The sequence below is a fragment of the Dermacentor variabilis genome, chromosome 2, assembly GCF_050947875.1.
Source record: "Dermacentor variabilis isolate Ectoservices chromosome 2, ASM5094787v1, whole genome shotgun sequence".
Classification (NCBI taxonomy): domain Eukaryota; kingdom Metazoa; phylum Arthropoda; class Arachnida; order Ixodida; family Ixodidae; genus Dermacentor; species Dermacentor variabilis.
In genome coordinates, this window is record NC_134569.1 from 72,046,137 (window position 1) to 72,062,815 (window position 16,679).

The window sequence follows — 16,679 nt, forward strand, 5'->3', positions numbered from 1 at the left end:
AGCTACAGAACAGGTATTCGGTTTTAACTCAGAAAGAGGACCTTAGTGTTGAAGCAATGAAATACAATCTTATGGGCACCATTAAGGAATGAGCAATAAAAGCCGGTGGTAACTTCGTTAGACAGGATACCAGTAAGCTATCGCAGGAGACGAAAGATCTCTTTAAGAAACGCCAATGTATGAAAGCCTCTAACCCTACAGCTAGAATAGAACTGGCAGAACTTTCTAAGTTAATCAACAAGCGTAAGACAGCTGACATAAGGAACCATAATACGAATAGAATTGAGCATGCTCTCAGGAACGGAGGAAGCCTAAAAGCAGTGAAGAAACTAGGAATAGGCAAGAATCAGATATATGCGTTAAGAGACAAAGCCGGCAATATCGTTACTAATATGGATGAGATAGTTCATGTGGCTGAAGAGTTCTATAGAGATTTATACAGTACCAGTAGCACCCACGACGATAATGTGAGAGAGAATAGTCTAGAGGAATTTGAAATCCCGCAAGTAACGCCGGAAGAAGTAAAGAACGCCTTGGGAGCTATGCAAAAGGGGGGAAGGCTGCTGGGGAGGATCAGGTAACAGCAGATTTGTTGAAAAAATGGTGCGAACATTGTTCTAGAAAGACTGGCCACACTATATACACAATGCCTCATAACTTCGAGCGTGCCGGAATCTTGGAAGAACGCTAACATAATCCTAATCCATAAGAAAGGGGGACGCCAAAGACTTGAAAAAATCATGGAGAGGCAAAGCAGAAGAGTGGGTCTAAAAAATTAATCTGCAGAAAAACTAAAGTAATGTTTAGCAGTCTCGGAAGAGAACAGCAGTTTACGATAGGTAGCGAGGAACTAGAAGTGGTAAGGGCACGTAGTGACTGCGGATCCGGATCATGAGACTGAAATAATCAGAAAAAATGAGAATGGGCTGGGGTGCGTTTGGCAGGCATTCTCAGATCATGAACAGCAGGTTGCCATTATCCCTCAAGAGAAAAAGTGTATAACATCTGTGTCTTACCAATACTCACTTACGGGGCAGAAATCTGGGGGGCTTACGAAAAGGGTTCTACTTAAATTGAGGACGACGCAACGAGCTATGGAAAGAAGAATGATGGGTGTAACGTTAAGAAATAAGGAGAGAGCAGATTGGGTGAGAAAAACAAACTCGAGTTAATCATATCTTAGTTGAAATCAAGAAAAAGAAATGGGGGGGGGGGGGCATAGGTAGGGCATGTAATGACGAGGGAAGATAACCGATGGTCATTAAGGGTTACGGACTGGATTCCAATAGAGGGGAAGCGTAGCAGGGGGCGGCAGAAAGTTAGGTTGGCGGATGAGATTAAGAAGTTTGCAGGGACAACATGGCCACAATTAGCACATGACCGGGGTAGTTGGAGAAGTATGGGAGAGGCCTTTGCCCTGCAGTGGGCGTAGCCAGGCTGCTGCTGCTGCTGATGATGATGATGAAGCTTACGCTGCAACCTCCGGCCACGATGGTGGACATATTGAATAAGCAATGGGAAAAGTGCAAACTCAGTATACTGTAGTCATAGCCGACTTCAATGCAAAAGTGGGGAAAAAGCAGGCTGGTGAACAAGCAGTTGACAACTACGGCATCGATTCTGGGAACACTAGAGGAGAATTGACAGTAGAATTCGCAGAAAAGAATAAGTTGCTTTAGGGCTTTTCCAGGTCCAGTTACCGTTGCTACGCTTCCTGTAGAAGGTATTTATTATTCGAAGCTAATTCCTTCCTGCGAATTCAACAATCATCTCTCATTTAGTGTTCCTATAATCTATGCCGCAGTTGCCAATTGCTCGTTGACAGCCTGCTTCCCCCCCCCCCCCACTTTTGCATTGAAGTCGGCCAGGGCTACAGCATAATGAGTTTGCACTTTTCTCATCGCTGATTCAATATTTTCACCATCGTGACAGGAGGTTGGAGCGTAGGCTTGTACTGCCTTTAGTATATACCTGGTACTGAGTTTTATTACGACTACTGCTCATCATCATCGACGTCGTCGTCGTCGTCGTCGTCATCATCATCATCATCATCATAATGTATTCCTGTCCGCTGCAGGACGAAGGCCTCTCCCTGTGATCTCTAATTTCCCCTGTGCTACGCCAACTGATTCCAACTTGTGCTTGTTGGTGCAGGAAGGCTACTTCTAACCTCCCACTGATGCTGTAGAACTTGTCAATGTTGCCCGCTATATCCTTATAGATAAGGAATCCTACCCCGTATTGTCTCTTATCTGGAAGTCCTCTGTAGCAGATGATGCGGCTGTTCAGCACTGTATGTGCCTCCCCAGTTCTTCTAACCTTACTAAGGCCAATAATATCCCACGCAGTGCCCGATAATTCCTCAAAGAGTCCTGCTAAGCTAACTTCACTCGAGAGGGTTCGTGTGTTGAACGTCGCCAGGTTCGGTTTCCAGTGGCTGCCTGTCCGGGTCCAGAGATTCTTAGCACCCTCTGCAGCGTCGCAGGTCTGACCGTCGATTTGGTCAAGTGCTCCACAGTCACCGGGGAGTGAGGGTTACGGATTAATTACAGGAGTCATGAGGGAGGTAGCGGACGAATACTGCACCAGGGAGGCCAATTCCTGTTCTGGTGAGAGAGTGTTTTTGTTGAAGCATAGTGACTTACTACATACAATAGTCAGCAACATGCATTTGGTCGCGTCGTCCTAGAGTGCAGCGACATATCTTTGAGCTCTGGTTAAGGTTAGCTGGGACACCCTGTATTTTACTAGTTAGGCAGACATTAGACTAATAGTTAGTCATTTAACTAATAGTTATCATCAAGAGTACGATTACAATATTCGAAGGTTGGTGCATGCAAGCGAAGCTGAAGCAGTTAACTCCTGCATTATAACCTTGCATACGACCGCCTTGACGAGTATTTTCATTGTCAACCAAACAAAGATGTTGAATGCCAGCCCAATGAACCAGCCCAATGCTGAACGAGCTATGAGTGTTTCAAATGCACATAGCATGACAGATGTTACTACGCTTGAACTTTGAAGGTCATTGTCACATCGCATGCTATTAGACTGAAAGAGTGTCATGTAGCGGGCCAAGCGGTGCCATGTCTTATTACCGGCATTGCGCAGGTCCAGATAATGAAGGCTTATAATATGTCATACATATTGAAATCGATTTTCGCATCTAATTAGGTTGAATCATCTAATTGTTGGTTGAATCAGCTGCTTGCGTCCTTTTGTTTCTTCAAAATAAAAATCTGGCTTGTCGACGTTGTAAAGCGCAGATTTGTTTCAGAATGAGTTTCAGGAATTCCCACCAAGATGAAGCCGACTTCCCGCACTACTGTGGCTGTTTTAGGGCATCTATACTTTTAGCAAACTATGTACTGTCTATAAAAAATTCCGTTTCCTGTATCGACCACTTATTTGTGACGAGGATTTACTGTGCAATGTCTTTGAGTGAAAATGCGTATATGCGAGGCAATATAACGCAGGACGTTGCTGCTTTTAGTATTGTCTTGCCGGATCCTACATAGTAACAAAAGTCATTCTTGAATCTTTTATTATGTAGAACGCTACTAAGAAAATATGACATAGCCACAGGTGCGTTGCGTTGAGGCCGAAGCCATTACAAACCTGTATTAATTAGCACTAATGATTCACATGTGCATTTGAAAACGTGAACTTATAGTTACTGTGTGTTTATGAGGACCAGTACGCTATGAGAAATGCTATTTATGCATGCCGCAGCTGGGCGAATTCTCGAATGAACGAGCATTGCTGATGTGCGGTCACTTACGAGCACGATGACAAAATCCAGCCAGCACCAGGCATTGGTGAAGTATTTCTTGAAGCCAAAGGCAACCCACTTGAGAATCATCTCGAAGAAAAAAATCACTGTAAAGCACTTGTCCGTGTATGTGAGGACAGCCTTGAGCATAGGTCGGTCTTTCAAGTTGACGTCTTCGAGCGCCTGCCAAGACAGAAGTGAAAGACATGTGAAACGTGGCAGGGGAGCACTGACAGCAAATGTCTACACGAGCAAAAATAAAAAAAGTCGCGTTTTGCCGCATAAGGCGAAGCCTTTATTGAGATAGCAAATTATTAGACAGCTATACGCAGTAAGGTTTGTATTTTCAGTAGCTGTACAATGTGCTGTAAACATTTGCTTAGTAACTAGAATTACAAGCACGGTATCATACGCGCACAGGCAAACATGTGCACATCTAACTTGAGAACCCCAAACTCCCGCTGTTGGAATGCTCGCGTGATGATGAGCGGAAGCAACGGAGCGTGAATCCCCTTCGTGCTCCGTCTCGGTCCAACGCGAACAAGGCGCGCGAAAGCACAGCGCACACGACGCCGTCAGCTATCTCCGGTCGACTAGCCTTCGAACCCACCGCAGGTTGCCACCAGTACAGGACGCGTGCGGCCGCGCCGCGGCCGGCCGGCTTAGCCGCGCCAGGTGCGGCCGCGGCTGGAGATGTGCGCACAATTCCCGCTGCTTACGCGCGCGAAAAGCCGGCGCGCGCCCTCCCCGCCTTCCTCCCTTGAGCGCGCGAGAAGACACAGCTGTTACAAGCCACCATCCTTATCGGCTCACCCTCGCATGCTTTCCCTCGCACAGAGCGCGTCCGCAATCTTATCACACTTCGACATTATACGGAACTACACGGCGACGCCGACGTCGACGGCAAAAATTCGCCTGGAGTGTCTATATATTCGCTATCGCAATAATAATAATAATAATAATAATAATAATAATAATAATAATAATAATAATAATAATAATAATAATAATAATAAAGAAATTTTTGCACTGTACCCGCGGCGGCGGCTCAGTGACTATGGTGTTCGGCTGTCAGACGCCGTCTGTCAGTGCTTGGACCCTGATAATCAGAGGCACGCCACCATCGTCCTTTGGAAGCCATGTTCAGTGTTATGCGTTCCACTAATTAAATTTATGTGCAAGTTTGGCTGTCATTTCTATTAAATAGGAGTTGTGCAGAATTCTCCCAATGGGATTTAATGTCTGACGCCTTCTGTCAGATACGCGAGTGCTTGGACGGCGATTAGAAGAGGCATGCCGTCAGCAGCCTTGGCGACTTCTCACGGTGCAAACGATATCGTGGGGCAAACTACCTTTGGGCGCCAATTCAGCGCCGCTACATGAGCAGGCGTGATGCCGCGAACAAGGGTTTTAAATGCGTTCCATTACTTTGACTTGAAGCTCTCTTAACAGGTAATTGGCCGAAATTGGAGCACACCCGTGCTGATCTAGGCACATTTTCTCCTGACAAAATGGAGGCGGCGTAACAAAACAAAGCGATGAACTTACCAGCGCCAGGCTGCTGGTGAGAATGAGAACGACGACGATGGTTTCGAAGTACTTGTGTTCCACGAGCGCGAACACTTTGGTGCGCACGATCTTGTAGCGCTGCCAAAATACCTTGCTCTCGTCGTAGCAGCAAGCGAAGGCGAAGCGCGTATAGCACCAATCGGGGCAGCAGTCGGCTGGCAACTCGGGGATGATGATGTCCGAGGTGGCCGTTTCTAGTTTGTCTGTATCCACATCTTCCGTGTCCGGGTTGATGGGCTCTTCGGCGGGGGCTTCTTCTCCTGCGCGATTCGAGGGATGAATGGCTCAGCGCCGAATTGGGCAAGTGGGAAAGACAACTGTATGGATACGTGGATGCTAATGCCATGACAAAAGAAAATTTGGCAGAAACACTTAATATTGCTTACGTGTGGGAATGCGGAACCATTATAGTCCTTTTGGTGAAATGTTTCTTTTTCCGCGCATTTATTGTCCGTGCAAGCTCTCGCCCGCATTCTACCAGCGCCTCGGTAAGGCCAAATCAAAACGCGCCAAGCGTTTCAACGCGCTCGCTTGGCCACGAGGGATTCGTAACTTGGACAGCTCAGTGCCTTTCAATTGGACACTAATGATTTTTATTTTATACACTCTTTTTATACAGTCATGACGTGGCACCACCTCCTCCCCGTTGGCTGCGCCGTTAGGTGTGCAATGACGCACACACTAGGCACACCTTTTGTCAACGAGGACCGTGAAGCCGTCCAGTAAAACAAGGATACTGTTCGTCGCCTCTATTATTTGCCTTGTATTTAGAGCCGTTTTGTTTGAAAATAAATAAAAGCTAATCCATTCGTGGGTTTATCTACGCAGGAATTGAGACTAGAATTTTGGCTTACGCAGATGACGTGGCAATTTTCTGCCCTGATGCAGAAAGTGTGAATGAAACTATGAAAGAGGCTGTTTCTTTTTGCACCGCAATTGGAAATATGGTCAGCTGGACTAAGTGCCTAGGTTCATTAAAAAATTAAATTATGGGGTTTTACGTGCCAAAACCACTTTCTGATAATGAGGCACGCCGTAGTGGAGGACTCCGGAAATTTTGACCATCTGGGGTTCTCGCCTAGGTTTATGGCATGGCAGCTGGCCACAGGCGCCCGAGTATTTTTGCAATATGAACTGGAGCGTTACCCCTGGAAAATATCTCGGGGTGCCATTACAACATTATCGTGACAGTGCCGCGTATTGGATTGAAGAAAAAAGAAAGTTAAAGGTCAGACAGAAAAGTGGGGCGGGCATAATTTTTCGTCGTTTTCAAGAGCTAGTGTTTGCTATTTGTTTTTAGCTTCAACGGCGCATTATGTACTACAAGCGTTATGCATGGCAAGAATTTCGGTGCAGAAACTTCACAGAGTGTTTGCGCTATACATATGGGGATCCACTTGGGAAAGAACTAGCAGGTGAAACTTGTTTCATTCGGTGAAGAACGGAGGAATAGGGCTAACACATCTGGTTTTGAAACAAATTGTTTGTAGGTTCTTTTTCTTAAGGGACCAAAGCGATATATTTCTGCGTACTGTTATTCAAGTGAAATTAAGTTTTTGCTTGCCTGAGTGGGTTGTCTCATCAATAAATGAACAAACTCGAACACCAATTGGCTTTCTGAGGGAAGTTGTTATGTCCTTTTCTTAACTGAAAGCGCATTTTTCGAATGAATTTTCGATTTCTGTGACGCGTAAGAAACTGTATAGTGATCTGGTTGATGTTTTCTTGCCGCATTCTGTTTAACGCACGATGTATAACTTAGGACCTCAACGCAATGTGCTGAAACGCGTTAAAAATGCCGGTTAGATCTTCAGCGAGAACCTTCTTTTTTCAATTGCTTTCGGCCACTCTCCTTGTGAAGCCATGGCTACAAAGCAAGGGCTTCTTTGTTCCATGGTCTGTTAACTGCATCATATGTAAGAAACCTGAAACTATTGAGCGCATCTTCTCGGATTGCCATGATTCCGTTTTCTTGTGGGACGTTCTCAATCGAACTCTGGAGAAAGAACTGACGTTAAGTCCTTTCGGTATTCGGCTCTTACCATGCGCAGACGCAGGGGGAGTGCCGGCTGACTTGATAATGCTTTTGTGTATGAGCAGCGTGTGGAAAACGCGTATGGATATCAGGAATGCCCGCGTAGATGAAAGGTCTGCGAGGGAACACCTGAGGGAAAGTCTTAGGTACACGCTTGATGCCCTCAAGCACATGATTGAACCACGACCGTGGTTTTAGGAGCTTGACAGTTTGGTGTCTGTGGTATCCTCTTTGAGGGCCTTTTAAATATGTACAGTCTCTCGAAATGATGTAATATTATTTTTCTGCACCAAGTGACCTACTTTGTACGCGTTTGCGTTGCGTTGTAATGCAGGTAATAAAAAAAGGTCGCCGTGGTGTCGGCGAAGTGTGCTCGTCTCTCACTGCGGAGGCCCCGGTTCGATTCTCACCCAGACCGAAATGTACCAATTTTCTTTTTTGTCCAAGCCATCAATTTACTTTGCTTGCGGGATGCTCCCTGAGAAATTTGACACAATCCGAGCTTTGCTGTTTTACAGCGCAGCTGTATATGGCTAGCCGACTTGTCCGTTTGTCGCCTGTGCGCTGAAAACTCCTCCTGCACAACATCTTGCGCACGCCCGAAAAAAAAATAGAAAGAGAGGCGTGTGATTGGCTGCGCCAGTAGTGACGGCGTTGCTCTCCGTCGCAGCAGTTTCCGGCTTTGAAATGGGTAGGCCACGCGTCATACGTACTCCTGAGGAGCAGGCAGCTTTCGATCAGCAATGTCGCGAGCAGAACCAGGAATGAGCTCGTCCATGCCGTGCCTATGCTGCAGCCCGGACACAAGAACAGGCCCGTGCAGCCGAGCGGAAGCAGCAGCTGCGCACCGAGGATCCGGCAGCCTAGCAAGCCTTCGTTTAATGAATCGCCGGGATTAACCCAGTGATAAACATCGGGGCCGCAAGTTCCAGCTTCACTAGTTGAAGGGACACTAAAGGTTACTATTAGGTCAAGTTAAAGTGGTAGAGCAATGTTCTAGAACGTCTAAGGCGTCAATATAATCGCGAACAGAACCTTAGTAACTGAGAAATTGAGGTAAATGCATGACAGAATTTGAGACCCCCCAGCGATATCCGGTACTAGCCCGATGACGATGGCACTCCTCATCATAATTTATGTCACTAGTGCTCAACTACTCGCATTAAAAAGATCATTTCAAATTAAGACGGAATTAAGTGCCGTACCTTTGCCACATCGCGTTAGAAAAGAGCCGAAAAATCACGTAGTGTGCTCGCTGCACTTACGTCCAGAGGATTACGAGTTCAACGCCGACTTACTGAAGTCGTGTGGAGTGCCTTTCAAAGCAATGCTTTCCCGTAGCGCTGTTCCGTCAGCCTTGCCTGCATTCCCCGAAGCGCAAGAACAACTGCAGATCGAAGACGGAGCGGTGAGTGTGGCGTTTGGTTTTCACGAAGGAAAAGCTACAAATGTGCGAATATGTACAGCCATGACATATTCGCACACTTCTACAATACAGTTGCCGTCCTAGTAGAACGCAACGACGCCGGCAGCGTGAGCCCTCAGCAGCAGGTCACGTTCCCCAGTGCTTAAATCGCTGAAGTCGAGCTCAGCATCGCGAGCCAATGTGTCATTGTCAGGGTGGTCCATTGCAACGAGCGTCAAAGTTGGCGTCATAAAATAAAGTACCGGCTTATCGTCGCGCGCTTTCCCTTCCGCTAGCCACCATAGTTCTGCTTTCGCGCTGCGGTCGCCTCTGTCTTGGATCTGTTTCTGGCCGCGCGTTTACGTTTTGCGCAGAAAAGCCGTAGCACCGTCTGTGGTTTCTGCTTTACTCACCGACGGCACAACGTCACTATGAGACCATGACGTCACCACTCCTCGATCGGAGGGCGGGCGATTTGAACTGCGCTAGAGGTACGCGCGGACGCTTCGGAACGCATTTTCTCTTAAAAGAAGTCTCTTCGCACGAAACAAGTGTTTCGAGGTTTCTGGGCTGGTATTTCAACAGTTCACGTTGACTTAATATTAACCTTTAGTGACCCTTTAACCATCTGTATGGAGTGCTTGGGCGGTGATTTTTTTACTCTTTGCGCCGTCGGCCATTTTTGGTGCCACCTTTTGGTCGCGCCGACTACGCCGACGCAATTTCGCGTAATGGGCCGTATAATGCATTCGCATTAAAACACACTTTTGTGTCGAATAGTACAGACGATTGTATCGGAGCCGTTTCGTAAGAAATGTTAATTGACTAAAGGCCTGACACAGGGATGGGAAAGGGAGTATGAAACAAATGCGAGGCTTAAGCAGCGGCATACCTTCCTTAGTACCGAGGTCCTCTTTGCTGGCGTCCTTCTTCTCCTCCTCGAGGTTATTCCCCAGATACAGGGAACTGTTGCTAAGGTCTTTGGACGGCTTGTTCACAAGGAGGGCCTTCTCCTTGGGGCTGGACGCTGACTTTTCGCTGAGGGTATCCTCGTCCTTTTGCGGGTACACCTTATTACCCTGCGCCTCTTTCTCCTGCGAAGGGAATGTTGGCTGTTCAATCCGCTGGGGAATCCCTTCATTTGCTTTCTTGAACCCTCTCATGTAGAATGAATGAATGAATGAATGAATGAATGAATGAATGAATGAATGAATGAATGAATGAATAAATAAATAAATTAGGATTAAAAGGCCTACTTAGCTCTGTAAAACCTATGGTGAGCTTAATTAAAAGTGAAATGTCAAATAAAGGGATTGAGAAGACTGACTAAAATAAAGTTAAGCTAAACTTCCAAAATACTCACCATTTTTCTCGATGCACTAATGCTTCAGTACGACAGTGAACAACAACAATAACGACAACAAGAACAGCAATGAAAAGTAGAAATTTTTCGACGCTCCCATACAAGTTCGTTAAAGTAGCATACGCATTAAGTATACTCTGAGACCCGTGGCATTCTCTGCATCAGACTTCAGGAAGGTTGTTCGCACCATGCGGCATAAACATTGCAAGAAAACATGGCTCGACGAACAGACGAGGTCGTCACTCCTTTACAGAGTTGACCCAATTCACAGGTATTCGCCAAACCGAAATTGATCGCACGTTCGAGACGCTCGTCCATTGTCTAACTTTCACGTAGTGCACACACCTCTCTTCTTGTGTTGCTTCAAAGGAAGAATGTCCTCACATTGTAGTTTATTTGATAACATAGACGCTTCAGCGGATCATGTTGTCATACAGTCTCCTCGATAGGACCGTTGGTGCGTTCGTCCGCGTGACCATGTGAACGTCCTTAACAGATATCCCCTAACAGTGACCAAAGTGCTCGGACCCTCGTTATCCCCTGATAAGCAGAGGCGTGCCGTGAGCAGCTTTCGCGATTTTATTAGTGGACACTAATATTATGGAGAGTTTATAGGTGAAATTATGTGCTTCGTCTTCTGTACATTGTGCTTCTTTGGTAACGCATTGATGTAGTGGCATTGCTGTTCTTATATATGTGCACTTTAAGTGTCTTGTGTGGGCTCTCATTCCTTTGTATGTGACCGTCCCATTGGTATTGGACTGTCGTTTCGGTGCTGGTGCCCCTAGAGGCACTCTGTGTGTTTGTCACGTGTTCGTCTGTATGTAGTATTTGTTGATAATTTCTTCTTGCTTTTAGTTTTTTGTTGTAGCTTAAATAATGATTTTGGGATTTTGGAATAGCCCGCTTTAATTGCAGCCTCTTCCCAATTTTCTACACCTAATGTAAGAAAGAACAGGTATTCCTCGTGGATCCTCAAGAACGTAATGTACAAGAAAAGAGACCCACCTTTTCCTTGTTGTCTTTCTCTAGCTGCTTGTTCTTAGGCTCGATCATAGGTCCCACCCAAACAGAATTCATCACAGGCTTTGAGTTGTTTTTCAACTTCATTTTAACGGCCTTGCCATCACCTAGAATAAAAGCGGTAGAAAACAGCCGTTGGAGCTTAGAGGAACTACAAACACGACTGTTCATTAGCAGAATGCTATAATGCAAAGATCGTGACCGACATGAGTCTGATGCTCTGACGTTACCCTGAATGGCGATATCGAGGCCGTCCCCAACGACAACCTCGAGGTCGTTGTTGTGTTGGGGCTTTTTGTCTCGCATCGGCACCCGGCCGTCGAGGAGAACCACTTCTCTTGCGACGCCCGGGTCAGCCTCCAACTCTTCGCCTGCGCCGCCACCACGAATGTCTGTTGTCTGGTCCCCGATCTGGTTGCGTGGTTTCCGACGAAAGGCCTGCAATGAGATCAACCACTGCGGTTAAGCTGTGTATAGTGTCGCCGCTGCCGTATATTCGAAGGCGGAGTGAAAATGTGCCGTCACGCGGACGTCGTAAACACACAGTTCGGCCGTTGAAGTGTTTCGAGTTGTGCCAGGCACATGGTGCCCACTTTAAGTGCATCGTTTACAAGCCATAGTATAACACATCTTTACATTACCAGCTTGCTGATTATGGCACTTGAAGCTACGCCCACTCCTTTTTATTTTTACAGCGAAATTGTTTACCAGACGGACCTGTATAAATTAGCTGTATGCGTGGTCTCGTTGGAGGGGGGTGGGGAGGGGGCTATCTAGGCCGGCTAACGTCCATAATGTGAACAAAAATGATGGCGACGCTACGAGGTATCGTAGGGGGGAGGTGGTATCTCGGGTGGATAACGTCCGTAAAGTGAACAAAAATGATAACGAACGATAGTACGGGGCATCAGAAAGAAAGGACACGTGATTTCACCGCACGCCGCACCTGCGCAGTGGGGGAGTGCACCCGCGCTGGGCGCCGTTGCTGCCGGCCGTGCCTGCTGGCTTCTGCTCTCAATACAACCGCGCGGCAGTTGTGGTTGGAAAACACGGGGACGTAAGCCGCAGTAGCAGCCGCAGGGTCTAAGAACGGGACTGTGCGTTGCAGAGGTAGACCACTGCAACCGTTGCAACTCCAACAAAAATGGGAATAGGGGGAAGACCACGCATTGTGCGCGCGGCTAAAGAACAAGCTGAGTACGAGGAGGGGCGTCGACGCGAGTATAACCAACGACAACGTGCCCGTGGGAAAGCGGAGTATGCGGCCAGTGCCTTTGCCTCCGAAGAACGTCAGCGAGAGCAGAGTCTAATCGCCGGCGTCGCACGCAAGCTACCGATGAAGATCGCTCATTGGGGCCGCTTGTAAGCGTCGACCTAGGTCGTTCAAGTCTGCGTCCAAGCGACAGAAGCCTGAGTTGCCACCTCCTCCGAGTTTCACCGGGGCGAATTCCAAATTCGAGAGAATGTTTCTGGTCGCGGAGTTTAACCATAGCTGCTCGGTCTGCGATCGGCAGCTTCGCAGGCTAATCCGCCACCGTATGAATGGTTCGGCCCGAATTTTTTTCTTTTCTGGCACGACAATGCTCAAGAAGTCTAAGTTACCGTACTTGAACATTGTAATTTTAATTGTAACAATGAATAAAATTCACTGCATAAATCATACGGAGGAATATGCCCAACTTCTCTCACTCATGTTAGCTACTGCTATAGGCAAGTAGACAGATAATAATAAAGCAATTTGTAATAGGATGCAAGTCATTAAACACTTCTATGCAACCGTATTACCCGCGCGCCTTACTTTGGTACGGATGTGTAGAGGAAAGAAGCCGTTGCTCTATGATGTATGATTTGCGTGCACCGAACGCCGTTGTCGCGCAACGCATGACACCATTGGAGCTAAGTTTAGCCTCTGGCTCGGCTTTCAGAGAGGCATATAGCTCGGCACTACGTATGTCGATCCGAGTGGGAATGATCGTGCTTGAGGGGGCTCATTCAGCTGTAGTAGGTATAATCCATCAGACTCAAACCTGTGCTCATTAGAAATTATAAGGCTTACAATCGTGCAATAGTTATAGGAATTTGAGATTGCTCGGATATGAGGCCCCGGCGTTTCACACATAGGGTAAAGAAATAGCGTGAACATAGTCGGGCAACAAAACAAAGGAATGCCACTTCGCGCCCACAACCTCGACCACGGCGGGTCAACTATGCATAGAGAACGAGCACATTTGCAATATTAGACTGTAGGAACCTCACTAGTTGTATCACAGTTAATGATGCAAGATTTGCAATGCGTGAATAAATGTCGATTCTGTATTTTGTCACGTCATTTCTGCATGCTCGTGCTCGTATACGTCTTCGGCAGCACGCACGAGACGTTTACGTACTTCAGTGCGGCTGCGTCCCCGATAAAGCCTGCCCGGTAATTTTGTTTTTGTTGTGAGAAGCAATAAATGGCTTAATCGCGACACGTGACCTATAATCGCATGCTACTTACCCTGGCATAAAAGGGAAAGCTACGGAGGTGAAGCGCATGTGTGACAGCGCTCCTGTATATAGTCCCACAGTACCATTCATTTTTGTTTAAGCTGGGGAACAGAAAACATTAACATGTTTACAACACACACACACACACACACACACGCACACGCACACGCACACGCACACGCACACACGCACACGCACACGCACGCACGCACGCACGCACATATATATATCACCGCCCGAACACTCAGTAGAAATGGCTAACCAGTGAAGCTGAAACGTGTGGCCTTGGTATTTTACACTGTGTTAATCCCGATCCCGGCAGTTCATTAAACGACGACTTGGTAGGCTGCCGGATCCTCGGTACGCAGTTGCTGCTTGCGCTCGGCTGCACGAGCCTGTTCTTGTGCCCGGGCTGCAACATCGCACGGCATAGACGAGCTCTTTCCCGGTTCTGCTCGTGGCCTTGCTGATCGAAAACTGCTTGCTCCTAAGGAGTGCGTATGGCGCATGGCCTACGAATTTCAGAGCCGGAGAGAAGCCGCTGTGCGCACGCTCGGCTGCGACGGAGAGCAACGACGTCACTACTGGTGCAGCTAATCCAACACCACCTAGATAGCGCAAGGCCTTTTCGCTCCGATTCATGACGTCATGTTAACTGGCCTGACTGCCGTAGAATCTAATAGGGATGTTCCCCAGTAAGCAACTGTTCCCCAGTAAGCAGCAGTGATTTTGACTTCACTCCTTTCATCACGTCAGCCTTGTCAATAGAAATTTCAGGCGAGGTAGCGTGACATCATGGATCGGAGTAAAGAAACCTTCTGCTATCTATGTGGTGTTGGCTGATCGCGCGCCTCTCTTTCTCTCGTTTTTTTTTCGCACATGCGCGTGGGGTTGCGCCGGATGAGTTTTCGGCATATAGGCGACCGGCACGTGGTCGGACGGACGGAAGGACAAATCGGCTAGCCATATACAGCTTCGCTGTAAAATAAGACATACAACACACCACTCATCGTTATATCTGAATTTTATCTTCTCGCTTCACTATTCCGCGCTCAGGCAAATGTAATATCATCGCAAGTAGCAAGCTACACTGATCCCGCGTATGCTCCGAGAAACCGAATCAGAAAGCGCTGACAAGCTCTAGCCGACTACTTGGCGCATTAACACATCTGTAGAAGTTTCGCCCCTCTATCTTTCTCTTCACTGCCACAGAACGCTGTCCGGGGATATATCAACAAGAAACAAGGCCAGGTGTACCTTTAAAACTTTCATAGAGTTGGACTTGATCCACCGACTGGCCCGGTGAAACCGGTCAATGGCTTCTTGTAATTTCTTAGTGTCGCCGCTGTCAGGATTCGCTTGAGACAGATTGGACGCCCCGAACGAGGACAGCAGCAAGGCGAGGAAAAGGTTGAGCACCTGTGGCGTCGAAGAAAAAACGCGCCTCGTTATTCCCGAATGCATGCAAGCCGTTCGAGACCTGCTGTGTGGGATGTGGTGGACGCGAACTCGGTGTCCTGATTAACATCTGTCTTTACGTTCAGTTTTGACGACTGCACCAAATCACACGCTTTGCGTCGTATGTTCACAAATAATCTTACCTAAGATAAGCCGGGGCTAGTGGAAGAAAGGCACCGAAGTAGCATGCTGGTGTAGCTTTGTTCAAGATTGGCGGATTCACGTTTTGGCTTGTCATGATCGTTTCCGTATTGATTTCAATATACTTTACAAGCACGTTATCGTCAAACGACATGAATGTTGTTCAGGTGCCTCACAGCTTAGTCTAGTACAATGAAAGTTACGCCAAACCCCTCTGTGAGCTAAAATTGTAGCTGGCGCATCAACACCACCTAAAGGGGCTACCTGGAGTAGCTTCAGTTTGCCTCCGGTACGTATAATTTTTATCTCTAACGATTGTTTTATAAGCAGCAAGGAGCTTTGCCTGTGGACAGATTTTACACCGTTGAAAATAATTATATAGTTGTACTGAGGTTTTGCGCAGAGGTTCAAGGGCCCTCTCCGTATTGCTTATAATTGCACACCGTTAAAGAAATAAAAAAAAAAATGTCGCCTGTTGAGTAGGAAATAGCGACAGAGCGGCGAGCTCGTCCTATGTGCTTGCAGTGACGTAAAATCGCACATGGTTTCGATGTTCTACGAAAGCGGATATACCTCTTAAACGCCGAGCTATCGGTTTTAAATGTTCGCTATTCTTTTTCACCACATAATGCAGCCGTCAACAGCCCAATAATTATGCTGTGCCTTTATACAGATGTTCCCAACCCCATTTATTCACTTTTTAGGGAGCGTCACATGATAATTTTATGGCGCCTTTAGTGAAGAACTCAAGGTCCATAGGACATGAACAAACGTTCTTTTTTTTCAAATGTATGCGTGATTCCCAACCAATAGTTTGACAGAAAATTGAAACAATGGAAAGGGCAGAGAGGCTTGCACGCACCACAAGGTTCCCGATGACTACCGTAGCGAGAAAGAAGGGGATGCAGGGCCAGCCAGAGACCCACATGCAGTCCCACATGGACTGGATCCACTCCCCGCACAACACCCGGAACACAATCATGAACGAATGCATGAAGTCAACAAAGTTCCACCGAGGAACCAGGTTATCTTTGAACCTGCAAAAGTAAGAAATGAAGAAAGACGATTAGGTGCATACGTTTCCGAACACTGCATCGGTACATCGCGAGTGCTCGACACCAATTATGGCACGCCATACAGCCATAAAGAATGACGAACCAGGTAAATTGGAATATAGATTTACTCAAATGCACAACGATCAGTTTTCATGATGTTTTGCCGATGCGTGAACGGAAGGAAGACAAGAAAGATACACATCTTGTAAGTATGTCAGCTACGGCTATCACTGCTTTATTTACTAATTTAATGAACAGCGAGGCACCATTTTGTATTTGAACGGATTACCAGCATACAAAAGCTGGGTTGACCATGGTTGACCATACAGAGTTCCAAACTACACAAACATGAGGCTGCTTCTCAAAGGCGG

At 47.0% G+C, this 16,679-nt stretch overlaps 1 protein-coding gene across 4 annotated transcripts in view; it reads right to left on the reverse strand.

Moving 5' to 3' along the window:
• para (sodium voltage-gated channel paralytic) overlaps positions 1-16,679 on the reverse strand; it is a 239,893-nt gene that overhangs the window by 29,745 nt on the left and 193,469 nt on the right. For all 4 annotated transcript variants that reach the window (XM_075680914.1, XM_075680915.1, XM_075680912.1 and 1 more), the window contains exons 17-23: positions 16,116-16,290; positions 14,912-15,073; positions 11,398-11,605; positions 11,153-11,274; positions 9,674-9,875; positions 5,321-5,601; positions 3,782-3,955 (exon numbers count right to left, since the gene is read on the reverse strand). In XM_075680914.1, coding sequence (XP_075537029.1) covers positions 3,782-3,955; positions 5,321-5,601; positions 9,674-9,875; positions 11,153-11,274; positions 11,398-11,605; positions 14,912-15,073; positions 16,116-16,290 — 1,324 coding nt within the window. The remainder of the gene's footprint in view (positions 1-3,781; positions 3,956-5,320; positions 5,602-9,673; positions 9,876-11,152; positions 11,275-11,397; positions 11,606-14,911; positions 15,074-16,115; positions 16,291-16,679) is intronic.